At 46.9% G+C, this 12607-nt stretch overlaps 1 protein-coding gene across 1 annotated transcript in view; it reads left to right on the forward strand.

Moving 5' to 3' along the window:
• Positions 1–12607, forward strand: part of OVA2 (tRNA synthetase class I (I, L, M and V) family protein) — a 123106-nt gene that overhangs the window by 108863 nt on the left and 1636 nt on the right. Inside the window, exons 15-18 of the mRNA XM_086528210.1 lie at positions 11757–11885; positions 11971–12098; positions 12193–12357; positions 12463–12591. Coding sequence (XP_086384336.1) covers positions 11757–11885; positions 11971–12098; positions 12193–12357; positions 12463–12591 — 551 coding nt within the window. The remainder of the gene's footprint in view (positions 1–11756; positions 11886–11970; positions 12099–12192; positions 12358–12462; positions 12592–12607) is intronic.

Here is a 12607-nt window from a genome sequence, read left to right on the forward strand (position 1 = left end):
CACATTGGAGACGGCTCTATTGTTGCTTTGTGGATTTTCGCAAAGCCTTCGATACAATGCCCAAAGCTAGATTGATGTGCAGACTGTAGGAGATGGGGGTACCCAAAGAGTTGATTTATGGGATCATGGCTCTATACAAGTCAGTAGTGGGGCATGTACGCACTCCAAAGGGGAGAGGGGATGCAGCGTCATTTAGATCCTTTGTAGCACATTTGCCCACGATAGTGGATTGTCTCTTAACCTGGGGTGTAACAAACTGCTGACGTGTTGACCTACTGAAGAACGGGGCTACCGGCCGAGGGGCCTAAACCCTAGAAGAAGCAGAAGCAACAAAAGAAGCAGCAACAGATTTCCGGAAATTTCGCTGACTGCTGACGTGGCAGAATTGTACGGATTTCCGCTTTTTACGCTGGCAGTGCTGACGTGGTAGAATTGTACGGATTTTCGCTATTTACGCTGGTAGCGCTGATGTGACAGGACTGTACGGATTTTCACTATTTACGTTGGCAGTTTTTTTTGGCATTGCTTTTGGATCAGAAGCTTTTGAGTTTTGAAGGCTTTTCACTGTAACTGCTTTTCAGGCCAAGGGCCTTTAAATATGAGGTTAGGGCTCATTCTAGGCATGCTTTCTGGAGAAGGTGGAGAGTCTGGAGTACTGGCTTGTACAGTGTTGATGCAATATAAAGAAATACTGAAAGGGCCGCCAAGGTTTGGGGCCAATACTCTCTAGGGTGGAATTCCGCCACTCCGTGTCGTGTGTCGTCTCTCTCTCTCTCTCTCTCTCTCTCTCTCAGTTCAGTTGTTATTGGAGTGCTAAAAGTTTGTTCAGTTTGTTCTTTTCTATTGGCACATGGTGCCCGTTTTGTGACAGTGGTATCAGAGCATCAGGCGTGTGCTTTTCTGAAAGCATACCGGTTCCACCAAAGAGTAGACAGAGCAAGATCGCACTTGCAAAGTTCATTGGAAATTTTAGCCTCGTGCTTCGACCCTACCGGTCCCACCAAAGAGTAGGCAAAGCAAGATCGCTCTTGCAAAGTTCATTGGAAATTTTACCCTCGTGCTCCGACCCCGGACTTATTAGCCACTCCCACCCTTACTTCATCGCGCATCGGGCGCGCTCCCGTCTTTATCGCTCATGTCTTACAGGGCATAAGCCATAAAGATCACTTGCAAGAGAAGGATCTAGATTTGTTTCAAGTCACTGTTTTTCTCAGAAGCAGTGCCATGCAGATGTTGATGTCTATAGCTACCAAGCCACACACTTCCAAGGACTTGGCAAGCTTTCAAGAAAAATTTTGTCCGAAGTTGTATGGTTTCTGACATCTTCCTTCCGAGTCAACTTCTGGTAGAGTGGGGTATCCTAAAATGCTTGCCATGGAAACCCTAGCAGATTATAACTTGAAATTTCTCGACATCTCTCAGTCGATGTCTCTTCAGAGAAGACGACCTTGGAGATCCAGTGCGATTGCTATCTTGGGACTACCATCGCCGCCAACGAAAACACTGTTTGTCCAAGAGCTGATGGACCATGCTGTGCTCGGCTATGACCTTATGGAATGAACCTAACCCTAATTTTTGGTGTTGGTTTCAGGATGGAAAGTCAGGCGACTTTTTGAGCTCAATCGATGTCGAGATTGCTTTTTAAGTTTGAAATCTGTTTGAGAACTTGTTTGGTGATTGTTTGAAATTTGTTTGAAATAGATGGTATCTGTTTTGAACCTGTTTTGGTGCCGATTTGAAATGTTTGACTTTGGTTTTAATACTGGTTTCATTGATTGGTGATTTTACTCCCGGGTAGAGAAGTGAGAAATACTGTTTTGGTATTGTTTGAACCTCGGAACGACGAGGCCGATGCTTGGGGAGCATTTCGTTGTATGTTTGAAAACCTCGGAAGGACGCATGCTGATGCTTGGGGAGCGTTTTGTTGCATGCTTGAACCTCCAAGCGACACTGACTGCGGTTTGGGGAGCGTTTGGTTGTACAGTCCTCTGAGCTCATGGCCCGGGCCTTTTTAGGTTATTTGCGGGGGGAGTGGCGAGGTAGTCGTTGAGTAGCTTTATACCGCAAACCATTTGTCTCGGGGGAGTGCTCAGCGGCGTTGTTTGTTGTGTCTTGTAACATGCATATGTAAGCATTTGTGTTGCATTGTGATGTGCCAATTACTGAATATTACTAATTGGATGAGATTGCGTGGGTATGTAATTTTGGTGCATCAAGACACCCGTGGAAGATCAATATGGTATGGGTGTGATGGCTAATTTTACTACGCAAGAATATCAAGAGTTCCGATCTGGATGAAAGGAGAAGCTAACTCCTTGATCAGAAGAGCTGAAAGGAGAAGCTACCTCCTTCATGAAAAGAGCCAAAAGGAGAAGCTAACTCCTTAACAAAAGAGCAAACTGAATGTCCCTCGTAATGACCTTCGGGATTTTTTTTTTGAGCTAACTTGAGTTGTTTTGCAGATATGCTGTAATCGCGGACGATGGTCTTTTTCAAGAAGGGGAGATGTAAGAAACTGCTTACGTGTCGACCTACTGAAGAATGGAGCTACCGGCCGAGGGGCCTAAACCCTAGAAGAAGCAGAAGCAATAGAAGAAGCAGCAACATATTTTCAGAAATTCTGCTGACTACTGACGTGGCAGAACTGTACGGATTTCCACTTTTCACGTTGGCGGTGCTCATGTGGCAGAACTGTACGGATTTACGCTATTCACACTAGTAGCGTTGACGTAGTAGGATTGTACGGATTTCCACTATTTACGTTGGCAGCTTTTTGGCATTGCTTTTGGATCAGAAGCTTTTGAGTTTTGAAGGCTTTTCACTGTAGCTGCTTTTCAGGCTAAGGGCCTTTAAATATGAGGTTAGGGCTCCTTCTCTGGCATGCTTCCTGGAGAAGGTGCAAAGTCTGGAGTACCGGCTTGTACAGTGTTGATGCAATATAAAGAAATACCGAAAGGGGTGCCAAGGTTTGGGGCCAATACTCTCTGGGGTGGAATTCTGCCACTGCGTGTCGCGTGTCGTCTCTCTCTCTCTCTCTCTCTCTCTCTCTCTCTCTCTCTCTCTCTCTCTCTCTCTCTCTCTCAGTTCAGTTGTTATTGAAGTGCTAAAAGTTTGTTCAGTCTGTTCTTTTCTATTGGCACGTGGTGCCGGTCTTGTGACATGGGGAAAACCAAGGTTATGGTGTTTAACACCAGCCCATAGTGGGTCACGAGATCAACACCCACTTTTACATACATATGGCCAAGAGATGGAGTATATATATTCATACACCTATCTTGGGGTAGTCTTCAGTGGACCGGTTTTTCATTGAAGAGAGCGGCAGAAACTAGATTGACGAGAGCTTATGTAGCCTTGGGGGGGTTGGAGAAGATGTGTTTGCAGGTTCAGTTTCAGGAACCTCGAACAAAGTTGTGGCTTTTTGACACTCTAGTGGCTTCAGCTATGCTTTATGGGGTTCAGATTTGGGGACCCTCAGTGGACCACCATGGCAGATCTGGTAGCACTGATGGATGGTGATGTATGGAGAGGCGTCTAGTCTCTATGATCTCTCGGATGATTCGAGCCAAGGCCTCAGTGCCACACGAGATTATTTAACCGAGCTAGTTGGCCCCCCTCTCGTAGTTGAGGCCCTTACTAGACCAGTTTCCTTCATGCATAATTGATGGGACCTCCCCAGAGACAGATATGATCGGCTAGCCCTTGAGTCATCCCGACAGCTAGCCCTACAGGGAGACACAACATGCTAGTATGGGCAGATGACATCATGGTTTTAGTCACATGGTTTCAACATGGATAGACTGCCTCCCCTTGGATGCACCCTCCCTTTCTCTCACACGGACAGAGATCACTAGTCTTATACGTTAGGATTTGATTCAACTAGATACCAGAAGCACATGGATATAGCCAATACAAGAGTTGGGCACAAAGATGACTTTCTATAAAGAGCATATTCTCCAACTAATAGAGGATGGATATGTGATCAGACTGGTCCATATGGACACTCATTTATCCTATGGGATACGATGTGCTATTGGTCATATGCGCACATCATCGCATCAGCTAGAGATTGAGCTAGAGATTGAGATTGGCAGATTTAGGAGAGTACCAACGAAGACCAAGATATGCCAGTTGTGTCATATAGAGCCAGACACAGAGTTACATCAGATTTGTCATTGTCCGGTATTTTATGAGATATGAGGCCGCTTTCACTGTCTATTCAGAGAGGGCTTTGGACTGTTGGCTAGAGTCATGAGATATCAGGATCAGAGATGCCTCGGGTTGTTTTTGCTAGAGTTGCGGAGACACAGGGAGAGTCTCTTAAGGAGACCAGGCAGTGGGAGACATTCACAGAGGGAGAACACTGACTTCTCAGAGCATGGACTTGGCAGCTAGATGAATATGGTTCACAGTAGACTTCAGAGTCCACTTATACCAGAGGTATATTAGCGGACAAAGCCACTGAGCTTGGGACAGCTAGACGCCCACGTCTACGAGGGCGACCACGACATCAACGGAGGCTCCATCAAAGGATCAAGACTTTAGTGGACCGAGGTTCACATGAAAGTGCTGCAGACACTAGATTGACTCGTGCCTATGCAGCCCTAGGCGGTTTAGAGAGGATTTGTTCGCAGGTTCAGTTCCAGGAACCTTGAACAAAGCTCTGGCTCTTCGACACTTTGGTCGCTTCAGTTATGCACTACGGGGTTCAGGTTTGGGGACCATCTGTTGGCAGTGCTGGATGGAGTAATATGGAGAGGCCCTTGGTATCTATGATTTCTAGGCTGATAAGAGCCAAGACCTCAGTCCCACATGACATCATACGAGCGGCACTGGCTGCCCTACCTATGGAGATTGAGGCACTTACTAGATCAATATCATTTGTACACAGCTTGTGGGACACCACTAGGGACATATATGCTAGGCTTGCTCTTGAGTCATCTAGACAGCTGGCAGTACAAGGAGATACATCATGTTGGTATGCACAGATGAGCTCATGGTTTCAAAGGCATGGTCTTAGCATGGACAGGTTACCCCCTTTCCAATATTCTCTTGATGCACCATCTTTGGCTCGCTCTTACACGGATGGAGATTACTAGACTCATTTGGTAGGATCTTATCCAACTTGATACTAGGAGGATATGGATAGAGCCATCACCAGAGTTGGGTACGAAGAGGGCTTTCTATAGAGAGCATCTTCCCCAACTCACGACAGATGGCTTTGTCACGCGGCCCAGCTACATGGACACACATCTATCTCATGGGTTACGATGTGCCATAGGCCAGATACGCACATCTTCACACCAGCTTGCAATTGAGACATGTAGATTCAGAGGCATACCAGCAGACAGGAGGATATGTCAGTTATGCCATGCAGAGCGAGAGCCAGAGCCAGAGTTTCACTTTCATATGTCACTGCACAGTCTACTATGAGATTTGGGGACGCGTTCACTGTTTATTCAGAGATGGTTTTGACTCGTTAGATAGAGTCATGAGATATCAGGATCAGAGATGTCTCGGATTATTTCTACTTGAGATACAGAGACATAGAGACTCTCTATTGAGAGGACATAGACAGAGACAGTCCTAGAGACGCATTTCAGATTTCTTCAGTCCGAGTACCACAGAGGGGCCACCACCACCACAGAGCTCAGTTCCCACCCATACACACACCAGTGGTACTCTCATTGATCGAGCTTTAGAGTTGGGGAGATCAAGACGACCATGACTGAGGAGGGGAGCCACGTAGCACCGACGGAGATTGCGGCAGAGGATCCACAGGATTCTAGCGCGACACCCAGAGTGTTGATCAGGATAGGCTTCATGTTACTGCTATATTGTATCATGGTGACATTTATCCCCACTTTGTACCTTTGTGGCATTATACCATTGCTCAGCTTACCAGCCACCCATAAGACTCGGTAGCACTCCTTTCTCAGTTTCTAGTTTGTAGTTTTCTTTGTTTGTACCCAGACTTGGTAATAGACTCACCATTGTAATGAGTTTGGTCTCATAGGTCATTTTGGCCTTTTGTAGACGTTAATATATCATTTCCTTTCATTTCATTTCATTCTCTGTGTGTGTGTGTGTGTGTGTGTGTGTGTGTGTTGTGTGTGTGTGTGTGTGTAGCGTGCTCACCTGCTGCTGCTGCCCCACACCAGTAACGTGCTCTCTCTCTCTCTCTCTCTCTCTCTCTCTCTCTCTCTCTCAGCCCAGCGCTCCCCCTCCCCCCCTCAAACAGGTACAAAGTTACGCGTCAATCTTTCGCGCAGTGACTCCACGCGTTCAAGTCAACAGTCATCGATTAGAAGCAAAACCTTAGGACAGAAAATCAGCCAAAGATAAGCCTTTTATCAAGCATGGGGGCTACTTAAACACAGAGGTTGCTTAAGCAAGGAGGGGGGTTGCTTGCTTTTCTCTCTCTCTCTCTCTCTCTCTCTCTCTCTCTCTCTCTCTCTCTCTCACAGAACTCAAAGATTTACAGATTTTGAACGCAATTCAGAGCTCAGATATTGAGCTTCAGAGCTGCAAATTTTTTCAGACTTGCAGATTTACAAAATACAGAACAACATTGACAGGAATTATGAAAAAGTCAGAAAATCAGGAAATCAGAAAATGTATGATTGATATGAGGAAAACATATGTATGCATTATGCGGGACATGGATGTATGCGTAATGTGGATATAGTGGGTTGGCCTCTCTTGCAGAAGTGCAGATTGTGTTTTTGATGGAGGTCATGAGCGCTTCGCCAGTGTGTAAGCCCCATACGAAGGCAACCTTTGTGCTTACAAACAAGCGGATAACACAAATGGCAAGGGAGATGAAAGAATGGAAAGAAAATACGGAGGGATGGTGGAAAGAGAAGGCCAACCTTCTTCAAATGTTTCTCAACGAAGGCGCGCAATGGAAGAAAGAGAAAGAGGACTTGCACGCAGAGCTACAAGCACTCAAGGCGGATTGCAAAGCACTTAAAGAAGAGGTCTCAGTCCTCAAGCGAGAGCTTGCTGATAGAGCAAGCAGTGGACTAGAGGAAGGGGAATTCCAGCCCTCGGTGATAGAGGAATCAAGGTCATTAAGGAGCAGGTACGGATGATCAAAGAGGAGGAGAAACAGAATGTGGTAAAGACGTCTTCGTGGATGGATGTGATCACGAAGACACAGAAGAAAGCGGATGAGGCCGAAAAATGGATAGAAGTCACTAAGAAAGGGAAAGGGAAAGAAACCACATCTGTCCCCACTTCTACAATCATCAACATGACTCTAGAAGAAGAGCAGCGAAGGAAAATTAGAGCTTTGCATATAAGAGTAACCGGTCTAAAAGATCGAGATGATGTGAAAGGGGAAATTGAAGAACTTCTTCGCATGATGGGTAGTGAGGCTACTCATACAAAGGCATGGAGGGTAGGGAAGAAGGCACAAGGAAATGGGGAGACTTCAAAAGAGAGCTTTAATCATCCGTTTCCCATCCATGGAGGCAAAGGACTTCTTGAAGAGGTGTCCTACACTAAAGAAAACGGGCATATTCCTTGGAGATGACCTCACTCTCACAGAGCTTGCGCATATGAGAGAGGTAATGCCAGAGATTCAAGCGGCAAGGGAGAAGGGAAAGACGGCCTTCTACAGAGATGGTGGGGTGGTGATTGTAGAGCGGCGCTCCACATGACGGTGCGAGACCTATGGGACCACACTCAAAGTTGCTACCTGGAATTGTAATGGATCTATGCGCCTTGATGTGGGTGCTTTTGAGGATAGTTTTAGGGGAAGAGACATTGTCTTCTACTCTGAGACACATCAGGCCCTTGGGCAATCTATGCCTCACATTAGTGGATATAGGGAGACAACCTATAGATAGGAGACACGATTAGAGCACTGAGGGCGGGGCTCGGGAGGAGTGGCAGTGTTATTCAGGGAGGAGTTGCAGCCATTGATACATATAGCCCGCAGGGATGAGCAAGCTAGGTACATGTGGGTGAGATTGAGAGCAGAGACAGACATATATCTTTACATTGCTATTTGCTACTTTCCCCCGAGTACGTCAGTTTATGCACCATCCAGAGGACAGTCCCCCTTTTCTATTTTGGATGATGACATATGGGAGTTCTCTAGAGATGGTGACATCATCATTCTAGGGGATTTCAATGCTAGGACTGCCCATCATTAGACAATATTTTATGATACTTCACAAGAGATGTTGAGAGAGCTGGATGTTGCAGAGACGGGCCTATCTAGACTATCACAGGATGGGGAACACACTGAGTATGGACGACACTTGATAGACATGGGGACTGCACATGGATTTGTAGGCCATCTTGAATGGCCTACATAGCTTTCCCGCTGCGGGGGTTTTTACATGCTTTCCACACAGACATGGAGCCAGCAAAGTGGATTATGTCATGGCACAGCCGAGCCTCATCTCTAGTATCCAGGATCTCACGGTTGGACCCAGACCTGTTGGTGTGGCAATGGATCATGCTATTGTGTCGTTGACCATCTCTTTTCAGTTTAGTATAGCACAGAGGCCACGGGTAGGAGCCCCTACTCGCTACACCTTCACGCGGTAGACGGACTCTGTATACATAGATGGGATCTACAGACGTCTGTGCACAGAGGAGCCAGGGCGACCTCTGGAGGAGCTTACTACTATACTGACACAGACACTACATGATGCAACAGTAGAGGCATACCCACATACCCAGCCTGAGCAGAGACGTCGTTCGGAGAGCATGCCCCAGAACAGTTGGTATGATGAGGAATGTTGGTATACTAGAGCTAGACTTCAGAGGGAGGTGCTTTTGGGGGATATCACTTAAAGCCAATCACAGATTGACTTCCTACGCCTAGTGCGGCGGAAGAAGAGGGCATTTTTGGCTCGCCTAGAGCAGGATCTATACCAGCTATTCTTGAGTCAAGACTCACGTGAGGCATGGCGGCTCTTTCATGAGCCAGCCCCCCCCCCCCCCCCCCCCCCCCCCCCCCCCCCCCCCCCCCCCCCCCCCCCCGGCCCCCCCTACCATCACTTCTATAGAGGCCTGGGGCCAGTACGCATCATCTCTATACACAATTCCTAAGCAGCCCCCCCTTCCCGACCCCCTCGATCCATACCCACACACATGTGCTTTTTTCACCGCTGAGATGGTGAGGAAGGCCATTGACAGGATGAGGACTGGGAGAGCATATGATCATGATGGCTTAGTGGCTGAGCATTTCACGCATGCTAGAGATCTACTAGCAGATCTTCTAGGAGTTATGTTAACCGTGCCATGTGTGAGGGCTTGCCTGATACTTGGAGCCTATCTACTATTGTACCTATCTTCAAGTCGGGAGACCCTATGGAGCCTGGGAATTATCGCACTATCATGATTGGACACACATTGGCACGGTTGTACGCATCTATTCTTGAGCAGCAGCTGAGTAGATGGGCAGAGAGGGAGGCGATACGCACAGCCGGACAGGCAGGGTTCAGGAGGGGTCTTTCTACTCTTGACCATATCTTGACACTCAGAGCCATCATTGAGGAGGGCAGATCAAATGGGAGACGGATCTATTGTAGCTTTGTGGATTTCCGCAAAGCATTTGACACAGTACCCATAGCTAGATTGATGCGCAGATTACAATAGATGGGAGCACCCACATAGCTCATTTAAGGGGTCATGGCATTATACAGGTCAGTAGTGGGGCATGTACGCACCTCAGAGGGTCTATCCACACCGGTCCACTCAACTATTGGGGTGAAGCATGGTTGCCCGCTCTCTCCTACTCTATTTGGTATGTATGTGGATGAGGTCTCTGACTACATTGAGAGAGATGGTGATAGAGGTGCACAGCTGGCAGGGACATGGATTCCACTATTGTTATATGCTGATGATATTGTGTTGATCTCCGACTCTCCGGAGGGGATGCAATGTCACTTGGATGCTTTGGATAGGTTTGCCCAGGAAAGTGGTTTGTCCGTTTGGTAAAACCAAGGTCATGGTATTTAATACTACTCCACAGTGGATCAGGAGGTCAGCGCTTGCATTCACATACGGTCAGGAGACAGTGGAGTATACAAATGCTTACACTTACCTTGGAGTGGTTTTGAGTGGGCCAGCATTTTCATTGAGGAGGGCAGCAGAGACTAAATTCACCAAAGCCCATGCAACATTGGGTAGATTGGAAAGGATGTGTTCACAGGTTCAGTTTTAGGAGCCTCGGACGAAGCTCTGGCTCTTTGACACTTTGGTGGCTTTTGCATTGCTTTATGGAGCTGAGATTTGGGGACCTTCATTGGATCATCACGGGAGGACAGGCCGCATTGATGGATGGGTGGACATGGAGAAGCCTCTGGTCTCTATGATCTCGCGGCTCATTAGAGCCAAGGCTTCAGTACCATGTGCTATTGTTCGAGCAGAGCTAGCTGCCCCCCACTAGTGGTTGAGGCGCTCACCAGATCTGTCTCCTACATACACCGCAAGTGGGAACTTCCCAGAGACAGATATGTCCGCCTTGCACTTGAGTCCTCTCGACAACTAGCCACGCAGGGAGATAGAGCATGCTGGTATGGGGAGATGACATCATGGTTTTAGGCGCATCATCTCTGACTCTTACACCATCCGAGATCACCAGGCTCATCCGCCAAGACCTGACTCAACTAGACACCAGGAGGACATGGATACAGCCAGCACAGGAGCTGGGCACGAAGATGGCTTTCTACATAGAGCATCTTCTCTAGCTTACGGAGGATGGTTTGGTGACGAGGCCCAGATACATGGACACCCACTTGTCTCATGGGATACGATGTGCTATTGGCCAGATACGCACATGTTCACACCAGCTGCGGATCGAGACTGGGAGATACGCCGCTTCCATTGCTCGTTCAAAGAGGGATTTGGACCACTCTCTAGAGTCATGCGGTATGAGGATCAGAGATGCTTGGGTTTGTTTTTGCTCGAGCTGCGCAGACACAGAGAGAGCTTGATGAGAGGAGAGGCTAGCGAGTCTCATAGAAGATCACAGACTTCTTTAGAGCTGCCACTGGACACCCGGAGGAGCTACTACCACAGCAGAGCTCGTCGCCTCACACCAGAGACACACTGATCGACCGAGCGACCGAGCTGGGAAGATCCAGATGCCCACGACTGCGGAGGACTACACAGCATCGACGGAGGCTGCAACAGAGGATTTGGATCACTTTGGCCCGACATGCACGATGCCCGGTCAGACTACTGACCATGGAGGAGATTCATGAGATCCGCCAGCGACCGATGCTGGATCTCTTGTGATCTAGCTATCCCAGCTAGCTGCTTAGTTCACACCTAGCAGTTTAGGATTCCATAGTATTTTATTTTTGTCATTTTGTCATTTTGTCATCTTGTTACTCTTGACTTTGTATCGGATCCACGACATTGTAACTTTTTGGTCTCATAGGTCACTTTGGCCTTTTGAAGACGTTAATATAACATTTCATTTCTCTCTCTCTCTCTCTCTCTCTCTCTCTCTCTCTCTCTCTCTCTCTCTCTCTCTCTCTCTCTCAATGTGAACCCTTGAAATTAAATCTGTTCATTTTTGCCCACATAGCGGAAATAGTATGAACTTGGGTTCCATTCTCCTCTTAAGTTCGAGTTCTAATTCTGTGTGGAAACCACATCATCTTACAAGCATCGTATAGTTGTGAATTGTATAATTATTATGTTGCATGGTGAAAAGTATGGCTTTTGTGCTTACTAGATGTGAACTTACGTGAAGGGGTTACATGAAAAAAAATGGAAACTTTGTACAGGTTCTTCTTGGGCAGCTGTACTGGGGACACGAAAACATCTGAAATCGCCAGCAGATGTGTACTTAGAAGGTAGTGATCAGCACAGGGGTTGGTTCCAAAGCTCCTTACTCACGAGTGTTGCTGTGCAAGGTAGAATTTTTTATAGGGCTGTGATTTTTCTGATGGGTGGATTGAGCTGTTCTGATGTGGCCGTTTCATTTCTGGAGTTCTGCAGGCAGTGCACCTTATAAGAAGGTTTTGACTCATGGGTTTGTCCTAGATGAGAAAGGCCTAAAAATGAGTAAATCCAATAACAATGGAATTGATCCTAAAGTTGTGATTGAAGGTGGCAAAAACCAAAAGGTTGTTTTCTTTCACAAAAATGATGAGTGACATTATGTAAGCTTTTTGTGTGCAATAAAATGTTCCTAAGCTATTTTACCAGTGTTTCCTTTAGGAAGCTCCAGGATATGGAGCAGATGTGCTGCGTTTGTGGGTTGCAAGTGTGGACTATACTGGAGATGTTTTGATTGGAGAGCACATACTCCGGCAGATGTCTGATATTTATAGAAAATTGAGGGGCACCTTGCGCTTTTTGCTCTCAAATCTTCACGACTTCAAGGTGTAATAGACTTCTCAGCAGCATGAGTTTAGCTGTCTTATACCCAGGAGAGTGTGTTGTTTTCTGTGAGCAGAACTTGATGGTCTTGTTTCTCTGCTGTTTCAGCCCGAGTCGGACACAGTCAATTATGAACGTCTGCCCATGATTGACAAATATGCACTGTTCCAGCTGGCAAATGTTCTAGATGACATAAGAGAAAGCTATGAATGTTACCACTTTTACAAGTTTTACCAAGTAATATTTGATAGTT

This window comes from Adiantum capillus-veneris, chromosome 14, assembly GCF_014529385.1.
Source record: "Adiantum capillus-veneris isolate H3 chromosome 14, ASM1452938v2, whole genome shotgun sequence".
NCBI classification, from domain to species: domain Eukaryota; kingdom Viridiplantae; phylum Streptophyta; class Polypodiopsida; order Polypodiales; family Pteridaceae; genus Adiantum; species Adiantum capillus-veneris.